Source organism: Miniopterus schreibersii, assembly GCF_964146895.1.
Source record: "Miniopterus schreibersii genome assembly, chromosome: 3".
In the NCBI taxonomy this organism is placed as follows: domain Eukaryota; kingdom Metazoa; phylum Chordata; class Mammalia; order Chiroptera; family Miniopteridae; genus Miniopterus; species Miniopterus schreibersii.
Genome location: NC_138103.1, coordinates 68,994,330 through 69,009,713, shown reverse-complemented (window position 1 = coordinate 69,009,713; position 15,384 = coordinate 68,994,330). Strand labels below are relative to the sequence as shown.

At 34.6% G+C, this 15,384-nt stretch overlaps 1 protein-coding gene and 1 pseudogene across 2 annotated transcripts in view; both read left to right on the top strand.

The window, feature by feature from the left end:
- Nucleotides 1–15,384, top strand: part of FCHO2 (FCH and mu domain containing endocytic adaptor 2) — a 103,141-nt gene that overhangs the window by 17,723 nt on the left and 70,034 nt on the right. Inside the window, exons 3-5 of the mRNA XM_081131843.1 lie at nt 5,021–5,095; nt 8,539–8,680; nt 8,773–8,925. Of these exons, the coding sequence (XP_080987969.1) occupies nt 5,021–5,095; nt 8,539–8,680; nt 8,773–8,925 (370 nt within the window). The remainder of the gene's footprint in view (nt 1–5,020; nt 5,096–8,538; nt 8,681–8,772; nt 8,926–15,384) is intronic.
- LOC308555030 (Golgi SNAP receptor complex member 1-like) lies at nt 10,105–14,619 on the top strand (annotated as a pseudogene). The gene is made up of 2 exons: nt 10,105–10,384; nt 11,984–14,619. The product of its transcript is annotated as a Golgi SNAP receptor complex member 1-like (transcript).

Below are 15,384 nucleotides of genomic sequence, written 5' to 3'. Positions count from 1 at the left end.
TCTTGTCTGGGAAGCTATTTATCTCTTCTTTGATTCTAAATGATAGCTTTGCTAGTTAGAGTAATCTTGGTTGTAGGTCCTTGCTTTTCATCACTGAATATTTCTTGGCTTCTGGCCTACAAAGTTCATGTTGAGAAATCAGCTACCAGTCTTATGGGAGCTCCCTTGTAGGTAACTAATTGCTTTTCTCTTGTTGCTTTTAAGATTCTCTCTTTGAGGGGGTGGGAAGTGAAGGGGGTCTTAATATATTGTGACAGGAGAAGATATGACTATAGGTGGTGGGCACACAGAGCAATATGCAGATCTTGTAACATAGAAACCCATGCCTGAAACCTGTATGTTCATAGTAACCATTGTCACCCCAATAAATTTTAAAAAAAGAAAGATTCTCTTTGGCCCAGCTGGTGTGGTTCAGTGGTTGAGCACTGACCCATGAACTAAGAGTTCCCCAGTTTGATTCCCGGTCAGGGCACATGCCCAGGTTTGGGGTTCCATACCCAGTAGGGGGCGTGCAGGAGGCAGCTGATCAATGTTTCTTTCTCATGGATGTTTCTCTCTATCCCTCTCTCTTCCTCTCTCTCTCTCAAATCAATAAAAACATATTTAAAAAATTTCTCTTTGTCTTTAACCTTTTTCATTTTAATTATGATATGTCTTGGTGTGGGCCTCTTTGGGTTCATCTTGTTTGGGACTCTCTGTGCTTCCTGGACTTATATGTTTATTTCCTTCACCAGGTTATAACATACTTCCTTGATCTATTTATGTCTAATAATAATTGGTACTTTTACCCTCTTCCTGAAAATGCAGGAAGCTTATAACACTACCACCTCCTAACTTAGGCTTTATATGCTATTTGTATGTATGTGTGTGACTTTTTACTACGGTAATTAAAAGTTTTTCATTTTTAAGAAACTTTTTATTGTGGAAATATATACTTATGCATACCATTTTTGTTCTGTATTTCTTCAGTCTTCTATTATGGAAAACCTGAAATTTAGTCAAAAATAGAGAAAATATTATAAACCACTAAGTAATAAACTATAGCCTTTTCAGATTGGCTTCTTTCACTTAGTAATATGTATTTAAGATTCCTTCATGTCTTTTTGTGACTTGATAAGCTCATTTATTTTTTGTGCTTAATAATACTCCATTGTCTGGATTTACCACAGTTTATTTATCCATTCACCTAATGAAGGACATCTTGGTTGCTTCCAAATTTTGTCATTTATGGATATAGCTGCTTTAAACATCAATGTGTAGGTTTTTGTGTGGACATAAGTTTTCAGCTCCTTTGGTTAGATACCAAGGAACATGATTGCTTGATTATAGTGTAAGTGTATGTTTAGTATTGTAAGAAACTGCCAAACTGTCTTCCAAAGTGGCTTTATCATTTGAATGCCCACCAGCAATGAATGAGAGTTTTTGTTCCACATCCTTGCCAGTGTTTGGTGGTGTCGTGGTTCCAGACTTTGGCCATTTTATTTTTTTCTTGGTGCACCATTCCTGGAAGTATTACAATACTGGGTCGATGTGTGGAGCGGACAGAGCAAGTTCCTGTTCCATTTCCCTTCTCTAAAAATACATTTAATATATTGTCCTCTGATAGAGTATGTATCAGATATTAAACTGATAAGAACAGATACTATACTTGATCTTACCCAAAAGGCTGAGAAGTGATAGACTTTGGCCATTTTAATAGGTATTTAGTGGTATCTCATTGTTTTAATTTGCAGTTTCCTGATGACGTATGACATGGAATATCTTTTCATATGCTTATTTGCCATCTGTATATCTTTTTTGGAGAGGTGTTTGTTCAGGTCATTGGCCCATTTTTAAAATTAGGCTGTTTTCTTATTGTTGAGTTTTAAGAGTTCTTTGTGTATCTGGGATACCAGTTCTTTTTTAAGGTGTGTCTTTTGCAAATAGTTTCTCCCAGTCTGTGACTTGCCTTCTCATTTTCTTGACATTATCTTTCACAGAGAAGTTTACATTTTAATGAAGTCCAGCTTAAGAATGATTTCTTTCACAGATCGTGTCTTTGGTGTTGTATCTAAAAAGACATCACTATACCCAAAGTCAGCTAGGTTTTCTCCTGTTATCCTCTAAGAGTTTTATAGTTTTGCAGTTTACTTTTTTTGTCTTTGATTTTCAGCAGTTTTACTGTGATGTGACTAGGTATAGATATCTTTTTATTTATCCTCTTAAGGTTTGTTGGGCTACTTGGATCTGTGGTTTGATATCTTGTCAATTTTGGAAAATACTCCATTTTTATCTCTATAGATATTTCTTCTGACACATTCTTTGTCTTTTTTACACGTTAGACTTTTTTGCTTTGTCCTTTGTCCTTTATTTCTGTTTTCTGTTTTACATTCTTTTGTCTTTTTGAGCTTTATTCCAGGAGACTATTTTCAACTCTCTTCTAGTTTATTAATTCTCTCTGTAGTGTATTGAATTTGCTGTTAAATCTTTTTCTTTTTTTAAATATATCTTTATTGATTTCAGAGAGAGGAAAGGAGAGGGAGAGAGAGAGATAGAAACATCAATGATGAGAGAATCATTGATCGGCTGCAGCCCGCACCCGGGCATGTGCCCTGACCGGGAATCGAACCCCGATCGCCTGAATCGTAGGCCGACGCTCAACTGCTGAGCCATGCCTGGCTGGGCTTGCTGTTAAATCTTATCCATTGACATATTAACTTTTGTATTTTTCAGATACAGAATTTGTATTTTTATTCAAGTTTGCTCTGGTTTCCTCCACTTTTAAAAAATGATTTCTAGTTCTTTACGGAAATTCTTTTTAAAATACATATATATGTTTTTATTGATTTTAGAGAGAGAGGAAAGGAGAGAAAAACATTGATGAGCTGCCTCCTGCACACCTCTTACTGGGGATTGAGCCCACAACTCGGGCATGTGCTCTGACCAGGAATCGAACCAGGGGCCTCTTGGTGCATGGGACGATGCTTAACCACCTGAGCCACACCAGCTGGGCTCTACGGAAATTCTTGATTTATTTATCTCCTTGAACATAATACATAAACTCATAAGGTCTAAGTTTTATAATCTCAACTTTTGGAATGTTGCTAATTTGTTCCTGTTGGTTTTTGTTCATCATGTCTTGTTTCCTTATATGCCTGGTGGTTTTATGAATGTATATAAGGCATCCATGCAGGACCCAGCATCAGGGTTTGAAAAGATATGGATTGAAGTCCTTTTGAGGGTTTGCCTATTTATGGTTCATCCTTACTCTTGGAGTCTCAACTTAAAGGGCACGGGATTTCCCATGCTTTCCACCTTTGGCAGGCCTCGATCTATTGTTTCTTCTCCCTTACCTGGTGAGGCTGTGAAAAGCTCTGCTCCACTTCTCAGTCTTAGCTGCCTCTTCTAGATGCCCCAAGGGAAAAGCTGCCCTACATATCTGACTCACGTTTTTGGACATTCTTCTCTTGGATCTTGGCCTGCTGATTCTTAACTGCCTCTTTAGTTCTCAGATGCCTTTTAGTCACACACCTCTCCTCCCATGATTTTCTAGTTTTCCTTATTGGAAGGTTTTTGTATCAATTCACAATTACTAGAAATTGACCACTTTTTTTTCTTGCTGTTAAAACTTATTCATTGAGATATTAATATTTCTTTCTGTATTAACTTTTTAGATTATCGAAGTACTACCTTTGTAATATAGTATATTAAAAGGACAAAAAAATTTAAAGGAGCGGAAAAAAATCACAATGCCAGCAGTGAGAGGCAGATAATGTTAATAGTTGCTTGTTGTTAGAGAGCTGGTTATGGGTGTGGGGTAGGGGGATAGTGGAGATAAGCTTAGTTTGGATAATCTGAGTTTGAGATGCTTAAGGTATCTGAGTAGAGTTGTGCTTGAGGCATTTAGATATTAAACTGATGGTTTGATGTAAGAGCAATGTGGAGATCTGGATTTGGACATTAAAAGCAGCAAGTTAGTTGAACCTATCAAAGTAAATGGAAGGGCAGTGGTGGCTGTAGACTGTTACACTGTTAAGGGTAGAACAGATTGAGAAGGGATGTGATAATTACAGAGGTAAGATAGAACTTAAGTTTCATAGTGTGAAGAAGGCCAGCATGTACAACAAATACTGCCTCATGTTTTTTTTTTTTTTTTTGTTCTTTTAAATATATCTTTATTGATTTCAGAGAGAGGAAAGGAGAGGGAGAGAGAGAGGAGAGAGAGAAACATCAATGATGAGAGAGTCATTGATGGAGCCCACATCCGGGGCATGTGGCCTGACCGGGAATCAAACCCCGATCGCCTGGATCCCAGGTCGACGCTCAACCGCTGAGCCACGCCTGGCCGGGCCCCCCTCATGTTTTGTATATGTATCTATGGGAAAAATATTTTATCTCATACTTAATGGCTTTGGTTGATTTTTTTTTTTTTTAAGACTAAAATCCTTTAAGCTAAATAGTAGTTATATAAAACAGTATGATAGTATGAAATACTTGTTAGTGTTTTAGATCTAATCACAAAATAGATTAAGCCTGAAGTTCAGGATTTCAGACTTTCTAATAATTTATATTTAGTATTGTGCAAAAGACTATTATTAATCTTTTGTTCTAGTAAATGTGTATAATAATGAAATCACAATGTTGAAAGTAATCAAACTATATTAAGTACACCAAGTAAGTATTAAAAAATAAGACTTTCATGCTGAATCAGTTTACAGAGAGAGAGAAAAATACAAGAAGCAGTACCCTTGCATTTCTTGTTTAAATAACCATTGGTACTAAAGATAAAAAGAGTGGTGACTTCATGTAAGTTTTTTGTGTGATATAAATTATTTTAATTCTATACCAGACTAGTTCTTTAGGTAGATGTATAAAAGGACATCTAACAATAGGCCAGAAATTCATGACCACATACTTATTTTTAACACATAATTGGACTTAGCTTTTTGTTTCTACAGTTTTAATTCTATTTTGGTAACTTTGCTATGTGTTTGTTTGGTAGTTAAATGAGATATGATAATATGGAAATTTGATTTAACAGAGCTACCATAGAAGAGGCATACTCCAGGTCAATGACAAAACTAGCAAAATCTGCAAGCAATTATTCACAACTTGGGTGAGTTAATTTCTTTGGAGAACTCTTTTTTAGTGCCGATTTAGGCAGAGTTCTTCAGAATATTGAGTTTCATTGAGGATGTAATAGTTCATAAATGTAAAATATTTAATGTACTTATTTAAAATGTATCTGTGAATATATTCTTTACTTGATTGAATATATAATTTAACTTGCTGAATTACTGAATACAAAATATGTGAAACTTATTTTTTCTCCTTTTATTAAATGACATAGTCACTCAGTAGTGTAGTTTGGAGCTTATAAATATTATGTGTAATGCATGTTATTCCTGTTTTCTGTAGCTTCATTTAAATTCTGCTGAACAGTGATCTTGAAAAACTCACTAACGATTGAAATGTTAAAATGCGTTAAAAATGTCTCATGGTTTTTTAGACTATCATTAAATCTTTTAAGAATTTGTGTTGAAGAAATGTATTCTTTGGAAAATGATACCAACAATAAGAATATGTTTAAAATGAGATGTGCTCACAGCCAGAACAACTCTGGGAAGAATAATTATATAATTTGAACTGTAACAATTCTGAAAGGAATACTTAATCTGATTTAATTATCTGAAATGTGGGAAGAGGTTGTATTTTAGCTCAGATGTGAAAATAATTTGTGTAACATTTACAAAGATTTTTATAGTGATATTTAGTAAAATATTCCTCTGTATATGGGTTTCTGATGAATCTGTGAATCTCCTGAAATTTTATGTAAATTTTTATGTAGGTATTATTAACTCATATTTCTGATAAAGAGGGTCTATACCAGTTATCAGATTGACATATGATTTTGTGATTCAGAAAGCTGGTTAAGAATGACTATTTTATGAAAGTATTCTGTAGTGTCGTTGAGTGAGTTTGAATAAAAATCTTCCTACTTTGTGGTCTAGATAAAGAAGGGTGGGACCCTCAGTTCATCCACAGGGTAGTGACACTGTCCATTATGTAAGTGCTGACAGCCACAGCTAAAAGGACCTTTTGTAGCTATGTACAGTGGCTGGGAAGGATGGGGAGCTATCACCCTTTTCACCTAGAGAAGAGTGAGGACTGGTAGTTGGTTACTTTTGTTTTTTCCTCCCAATTCTCCTCCAATTCTTTCCCCTCCACTCCCTTGACATAACTTCATTCTTCCTTTTTTCCATCTCTCTACTCACTTTTCTGGTAGCCTTCTATTTCTGGAGCCTCCATTTAAACTTCATCTTCTAAAACATAATTTCTTCTTTATTCACCACAGTAGAAGGGTCAGAAAGTAACTAGAATAACAGAAGCTAGCTTTCACCAGTTGGCCATAGTTTTATTATTGGAAATTCTAACCTATTTTTAGTAACCAAATGGAAGATAATAAAGTTATTGACAACCTTTCTGTCTTTGGAATGTGTGCTTCTCATAAATAAGTGATATTTTATTTTTTGTGTTAGTGTCATCTCAAGATCATAAAGATTTTAAATATTAATGTTTTTGTTCGCTGATGTATATTTAAGCAAGAAGTTGAATTTAACCTTTCTATATTTAGTTCATTTAAACATATTTTGGATTCATCAGTTTTCTTTCTTAGTGTTTATTATACATTCATGTGTATTACCTGACCAGAAAAAAAGTTCTATATATCAAGCCTTTGTAAATGGAATTATATTTGAAATTCCTTAAAGAAACCTATATTTGTAGAAATCTTATGTTGAACTGCTTTTCACTGTAAGGAATCTTTTGGTAAAGTAAAGGGACACTCCTATCTTATCTGCTTTGTGAAATCTAGACTATCATGTATCAGGTTTACATGAAGTGATGTACAAGTCTTTTGATGCTGTAGTGAGTGGATACATTTCAGGTATCTTTTTTCTTTCTAAATTTTCCATCCACTTGCCAGATTTAGTGCTGATGAGATCTTAAAGTGTGAAGTGATATTCTAATCAGAACAAATCCTAAGTATTTTAATAATCCTCTGAACTGTTTCACTATTGCTTAAAATGAACATTGTTAGTTAGCTTTTCTACTAGATAAGAAGTGTAATAATTGGCACAGAGTACATATTACAATAAGTAGTTTCTTTCTCTATCCTCTTGACTTAGTGATCATTGCTGGTATTTTCTTTGTTTTCTGTTATAAGTTTTGTCATAAAACAAAGCAAGTGCTGTTGAAACTATCTTTGAAAGTACCTGAGGAAAGCATAGGATAAAATTATTCTTAGATCATTCTCTATTGACCAAATTAGTTTAAATTAACCGTTGGCATTCTAAATACTATCTAAGCTATTATAACACAGTAAGTAATTCTTGGAAATATTTGAAACTGCCGAAAATAGTAAATCCTCAATATTGAGAAAAGGTGGTAGGAAAGTATGTCGTGCATCCTGAACCAAGGTTGTAGAAAGGGGAGTCTATTAGTGTTTGTTAAAGTACACAGATAAATAACATTATAATGGTCCTCAAAAGGTTTCAGATAACAGTTTTAAAATAATTCTTATACACTTATTAATGATGAAGACACTAAAAAATCATGTGCAAGTTTTTACTTTTCCATGTTTAAATTCAAAGGAACTTTTAGTTTTGATGAAGCATTTTATTTATCTATTTATTTTTTAAATATGTTTTTATTGATTTTTTTTTTTTTTGGAGAAAGAGGGAGAGGGATAGAGAATTGGAAACATCAATGATGAGAGAGAATCATTGATCGGCTACCTCCTGCATGACCCCTACTGGGGATCAATCTCACAACCCCCGGCATGTTCCCTGACTGGGAACTGAACCGTGACCTGTGACTCCATATTACAAACCCAATTCCTCCATGGGTCCACTGGGCCACACCAGTGGGGCTGATGAAGCATTTTAAATGGAGCACTAAGTAGTCTAAATTAAAATTTGTTAATTTAATAAGTTAATTTTTAACACTAGAGAGTGATTAGAAATGCTTCTGATACAAGTCTAAATAGCCAAGGTAAATAATATAATTAAGTGAAGGCCATGGCCAGACATGTGATAAGTAGTTAATCCATTTTTGTATACTGAGGTCCAGAAATATTTTACTTATTTAATATATTTAATTAACCAGGGATTTAAAAAGTAAGATCAAGCCCGGCTGGGCATGGCTCAGCGGTTGACCATCGATGTAGGATCTAGATCAAGGTTCGATTCCCGGTCAGGGCACATGCCTGGGTTGCCGGCTCGATCCCCAGTCAGGGGGCGCGCAGGAGGCAGTTGATCAATGACTTTCATTGTTGATGTTTCTGTCTGTTTCTCCCTCTCCCTTCCTCTCTCTGAAATAAATATACATATTTTAAAAAAAAGGTCAATTTGTCAGTCATTTAATTTTTAATTTATTTTAATTTCATCTTTTACCTAATTAAAATTGCTGAATATAACATTATTAATTTCTCTAGTTCTATTTTGGAACCCTAAAATTTTTTTCATTTAGTAAATTATTCCCTTATTTCCTTTCCCTTAGAACATTTGCACCAGTGTGGGATGTGTTCAAAACATCCACCGAGAAATTAGCAAATTGTCACTTGGATCTTGTTAGAAAATTACAAGAATTAATAAAGGAAGTTCAGAAGTATGGAGAGGAGCAAGTAAAATCTCATAAAAAGGTATCAGTTTTTTCTTGCGAAAGAATTGATTGGTCAGATATTGAGTGCTTTACAGCTTGATCATTTTTGATGAATCATTTCATACCAAACAGACTAAAGAAGAAGTTGCAGGAACTCTGGAAGCTGTTCAAACCATTCAGAGCATAACTCAGGCCCTCCAGAAATCCAAGGAAAATTACAATGCCAAGTGTGTAGAACAAGAACGCTTGAAAAAGGAAGGAGCTACACAAAGAGAAATAGAAAAGGTAATTATAATAAAAATAATTCCTCTATGGTTTCAAAGCACTGTCATATACAAGAATGCATTTAATCTTCAAACACTCAAGAGTGATCTCATATTTAAGATGAAGACACCTTTCCTCTGAGACTAGTGATATACCTGAGTGAAACAGAAGTAGGTTGCAAAATATGTTGTGTATGGTAAATGGATTAGTGAATACATAAAAAGGAATGGTTTCTTTTTGTAAGTACCACTTTACAGGATATATTTGTAAGATACTTGTCGAGATACTCCTTGGTATCAGATTTAACAATGAGGTAAAACTTTTTGAAGTAAGACTTTGGTATAGTTAGGCATAGATACTTAAAGATAAGCTTTAAATATAGGTCGTGGTCAATTTATTGCTGACTTTGAGCACATTTATGTAGTATTGTGGTAAACCATAACCCTTTCACCACTTGTGTTTTAATTGAAAGTAGATTTTTTTCTCCTCATTCAAAACAGTTTAACCATTCATTTGTTTGACGTGGAATGAGCCATAGGGAGTGATAATTTTGAAAGCTTTGTAAAGTATTGAAATATCTAGTAAAAAAAGAAAACCAAATTGTAACCATATTACAATTATAATAATTAAAAGCTGTGCAAACATGGGCAGAAACTAGAAGAAAATATAGAAAAATAAAAACAGTTGATATAATTTGGGGCAATTCTTTTAATGTTTGCATAATAAATAAAAATTGGGAGGGGAAGAAAAATGAGGCATAGTAAATTCACAGTTTTAAAACACTCTCCATTCCAGACACAACAGTTATGAATAAAGTATAAAAAGGGAAAAGAAAACAAATAACAGGGTCCGAAAAGAATACTACCTCTGTGAACCAGAAATGGGACAGAAACCTGAAGTGGCATGTAGAGATTGATTATGCAGGCTTGTTGGACTCAAAGTCCTAAGTTAGGCAGTGGGTTTTGGCTTTTGTGTGGTTAAGGGGGACTAAATGTTTCATATTTAAGATAATCACAAGGACCAGCGTTTACTGGGGAGATCTCAGGAAATAGGCTGGACAGCTGGAAGATGAACTGGACCTGTAACTAGTTTCCTTCAGTACAGTATGCATTAGTTACAGTCACAGCAGTGCCCAAGATGGAAGACACGGCAGGTATATCTCTGACATAACACCCTTTTGAAATGGATCAAGCCAAGACAATGTTTGAAACAATGGCAATTGAGATTGAACAGCTTTTAGCAAGGCTTATGGGAGTAAATGATAAGATGGCAGAATATACCAACAGTGCGGGCATCCCCTCCTTGAATGTGGCCCTAATGTGTACATTATAGTGACATAGATATTGCAGGATTATACACATGAATTCCATAAAACCAAAGCAAATTTTATGGCAGTATGGGAAAAGGAGAATCTCATGGGATTAATACAAAAGGATATTGAGTCATATAAAACTGGGTCTGGAGTAAACAGAACTGAACTATTTTCCCCCATTTTTGTTGAATTTATTGGGGGTGACACTGGTTAACAAAATTATACAGGTTTCAGGTGCACAGTTCCACAACACATCATCTGTACACTATATTATGTTTACTACCCCAAGTCAAGTCTTTTTCTACCATCATTTATCTCCCCGTACCCTCCTTCACCTCTTACCCCTTTTTCCCCTGGCACAACCATACTGTTGTCCCTGTACATGAGTTTTTTTCTGTCTCTTTTTTTTCTTAATCCCTCCACCCTCTGCCACCAAGCCCCCAAACCTCCCCCCTGCCCCAAACAGCTGTTAGCCTACTCTCTATCTATGAGTCTATCTCTATTTTGCTGTTAGTTCATTTTGTTCATTAGATTGCACATATGAGTGAAATTATATGGTACTTATCTTTCTTTGACTGGCTTATTTCACTTAACAATGCTCTCTAGATCCATCCATGCTGTCGCAAAGGGCAAGATTTCCTTCTTTTTTGTGGCTGAGTAGTATTCCATTTTGTAAATGTACCACAGCTTTTTTATCTGCTCATTTACTGATGAACACTTGGTCTGCTAACAAGTCTTGGCTATTGTAAATGCTGCAAGGACCATAGAGGTGCATATATTCTTTTGAATTAGTGTTTTAGGTTTCTTCGGATAAATTCCCAGAAATGGAATTGCTGGGTCATAAGGCAGTTCCATTTTTAATTTTTTGAGGTAATTCCATACTGCCTTCCACACAGTCTGCATTCCCACCAACAATCCCTTTTCTCCACATCCTCCCCAACACTTGTTTGTTGATTTATTGATAGCCATTCTGATGGTATGAGATGATATCTCATTGTGGTTTTAATTTGCATTTATCTGATGATCACTGACGTTGAGCATCTTTTCATAAGTCTATTGGCCATCTGTATGCCCTCTTTGGAGGAGTGTCTTTTCAGTCCCTTTGCCCATTTTTTAATTGGATTTTTTTTTTTTTGTATTGAGTTTTATAAGTTCTTTATAAATTTTGGATATTAAGCCCTTATCAGATGTATCATTGGCGATTATGCTCTCTCACTCAGTGGGTTGTCTTTTCATTTTGTTGATGGTTTCCTTGCAAAAACTTTTTAGTTTGATGTAGTTCCATTTGTTTATTTTTTTCCTTTGTTTCCCTTGCCCAAGGAGATGATACATCAGAAAAAATACTGCTACAAGAAATGCCTGAGATTTTACTGCCTATGTCTAGGATTTTTATGGTTTTGAGTCTAACATTTAAGTTTTGAGTTTATTCTTGTGTATGGTGTAAAAAGGTGGTTTAGTTTTACTTTTTTGCACGTACCTGTCCAGTTTTCCCAGCACCACTTATTGAATACACTCTCTGTAGCCCTTTGTATGTTTTTGCCTCCTTTGTCAAATACTAATTGACTATAAAGGCATGGGTTTATTTCTGGGCTCTCTGTTCTATTCCATTGATCCATGTGTCTGTTTTTATGCCATTACCATGCTGTTTTGATTACTATGGCCTTGTAGTATAGTTTGGTATCAGGCAGTGTGATTCCTCCATCTTTGTTCTTCTTTCTAAAGATTGCTGTGGCTATTCAGGTTTATTCTATTCTGTGAAATATAAACTGAACTATTTTTAAAAGAACATGAGCACCTTCAAAACTCAGATCATCTGATAGAAGACAATAAGAGACAATAAGCATTGCTATGGCAACAAAAGAAAATGTGACTTTACAGAGTGGAATGTGATAGTCGATTCAGAGCCAGATGAACACTTTGACCCTTCGTTTTCCTTCTGTGAATGGCCTGAGCCAGCAAATCAATCTTTTGAAGTGGTGAGACTCACTCATCCTGGGTGGTGTCATTGGTGTCTGTATCGTCCTATTACTGCTGTATGCTTTCCATTGATGGGGCATCTCCAGGGACTTTTGATAACTACCACTTTCAGGCCCTGATCTGGGATAAGGAAAAGTAGGAAGAAGAAATTGACTGTCCTGATAATTAGCCTGACCATCAGGATTAATTCAGGACTGATAGTGATGGACTCTGTGACATGATCAGGTTGAGCTGAAGCCATAGTTTTTCTGTGCTGTTTTTTCTAACACACACTTCATTCTGTTTTTAGTTTTATTAAAAGAAGGAAAAAGGGTAATCACAAGCAGCGCCCCACTCACTGTATAAAGCTATAGGTAGGGAAGAAAAAAGACTTGAGCTACTGACAAGAGCTAAAGCTTTATTGGAAGTTGGGGTTTTTGGCATACAATTCTGACCACAAATCAGTCAGGCCAAGGAACCAATTCATGACTATTTTGGCCATATCCCCAATATTATTCTGGTGAAGTAATTAAAAAACTACTTTTATAAGACTGATAGTAAACTGGTGCTTTGGAGGGCTGGCATGAGATAAGCTGAAAACTGCTAGATGGGAATGGATGAGCATAAAGGATGGAATATAACAATTTCAAGGAGGTACCATTTACATTGTGTTCTACAGAGTTGTCCAGCAGGACTGATGGAGAGAGAAGAGGGGGGAAAAAACAAGAAACCTCCCATTTGAAATGAGTAAACAACCAAAATTCAAGAGCACATCTAAGAAATCTAATACTAATACAGACACCAATAAATTTAACAATTGGAATGAGAATTCACTCCAATTTAATGTAAATTTATTAAATGTAAATTTATAAGACAGATGAACAAAAACATTAATGTGTGTCAAAATTCAGAGAAGTCAGTGTAAACTTAAAGAAGATTTAAGAAACTAAAAGAGGCATGATGAAACAAGATCTACTAGATTGGAACACAGCTAATTAGAAAACTTGGAACTGAAAAATATGGTTATTGAAAAACAAAGGAATAGTGAAGACAAACATTGGACTTGATATAGTAAAAAAGAATTTGGACAGTAGCACCGAGGGTACCCACCCAGAACATAACACAGAGAAATAAAGATTACTAACATTCATCTAATAGGAATTTCAAAAGGAAAAAATGGAGGGAATGGTGGGCATGTAGTATTTGAATTTAATTGCTGAGAATTTTTCAGAATCAAAGAAATTTAAGAGTCCTCAGATTTAAAGTACATTCTTGGTGTTAAGCATGTTAAGTAAGGATAAATTTAGACCTAGACACCAGAGAAAAGGAGATTATTAAAATATACCAGATATTTCCTTTTCCTCACATCTCTGAAATCAGAATGCATCTTCAATTAATGGTATCCTATAATCACTGTTGTGAAGGTGGCATTTGTGGTGTAGTTTCATTGCCCATTGTGAACTTAGTTGTTATGCCAGGTCGCACGATTGGACAACCTCATTACTTTGATGTTTCAGTTAGCACATCATTTTAAGACCAGTTGAGGAAGGAATAGTTCTGATTGTTGTCTGAAAACCTTTTGTTGAGACCTTCTGGTAAGATCAAGAAAATGTAAGCTCCATTATTTGGAAGAAAACTTGGAGATATAGTGGAACACTTTTAAGAAATGCTGTGTTAGATGACATCGAGGATAATATGTGGGAAAAAACAGACCTCAGTGATCCCTGAATTGGAAAGTAATTGAGAAGAGTCGGAATCTGACTATGAAGATTTAGGAGTACCTCAAATGATTCATTTTCGTCTCTTCCCTATTCTGTGTCACATAGGAGTGGTCTAGAATAAAAATCTACCTCTGAGTAAGCCAGAAGAGCTCTTTAAATAAGTATAAAGTAAATATTTTAATTTATAAGAAAACATTATTTCATGGTTTAATTGACAGCATTTTTTTATTTTAGTGGTACACAAGATAATGATGGGCTTTACAGTTAATGGTATATTAGATTTAGTAATAGCCAAGCATAACTACTACAAGTATAATAATAAATCTCCTAAATCAGCAAAAAGAAAAGGATATTAAAATTTATCCATAAGAAGAGAGAAAGGAAGTAGAGAGCAAAGTAAATGAATGATACACAGAAAACTCAAGTCAACAGAAATAAGTCTAAATACATCAATAACTATAATACATGTAAATAAATTAGTCTCCTATATAAATAGGTTGGTTGTCAAATTGGAAAAATAATCTTATGTAAAATGACTTTGTTTGGCAGGAGGAGAATGTTTCATATAATGAGACTATTCAGCAATTTAAATGAATGGGTAAAATAAATAAAAGGGGATTTAAATAAATCAAAATAAATAATATGGGATTTAAAATACTCTAGCAAAAAAAAATACTGGAGTGGGAGGAATGGATAGAATCCATTTTTTATGTACTCTAAAATTTCTATTACAAAAGTTAAAAAAAAGAGCTAGAATGACATGAATTAAAATGGGTAAATCTGAAAAGTATAATGTTGAAGAAGAAAAGTAAAGTTCCAGAAAAATATGTAGATTTTGATACCTTTTACATAATCTTTAATTCTCTGCTAGAAAGTCATTTTTATTTATAAATAAATACATACTAGGGACATGCATGGGGACAGTAAACACGAAGCCACATGATGTGAGTTACCTTTGTGGAATAAATGGGGGGAGAATGAGACTGGGAAAGAAATGGGGCATTTGTCTATGTAATAATTAATTTTTCCTAAAAATTTATAAAGGAATATGAACAAATGCAGTGAAAAGTTGACTGTATTTCAAAATAAAGTACTTAAAAAAATGAGCTATAGGAACATTTACTTATAGTATATACTGTAACATACACATCAAGCAGTGAATTGGTATGCGTCCATATAATTAATGCAAAAGTTTCCTAGCTAAATTAGTTGACATTTTCTGGAGGTTTAAAATACTTCTGGGTTAAACAGTGCTCTTTATTCTTTTTTGTGTATGTAGGGACCACTTGAAAAATACATGGTAACTAGGGATTATACTTAAAGAAATGATTGCCTCAGTCTTGATACACACCAGAAAAGGTTTAATATAAGGTAATAATTGAGATGAAATTAAGGGACATATTTTTGATTAACATATTGAGCAAAGCTATAGCATGTGGTTGTGTCCAGGGGTTGTGAGTTGGTGGCCTGAAATACAGCCTGTGATTCATT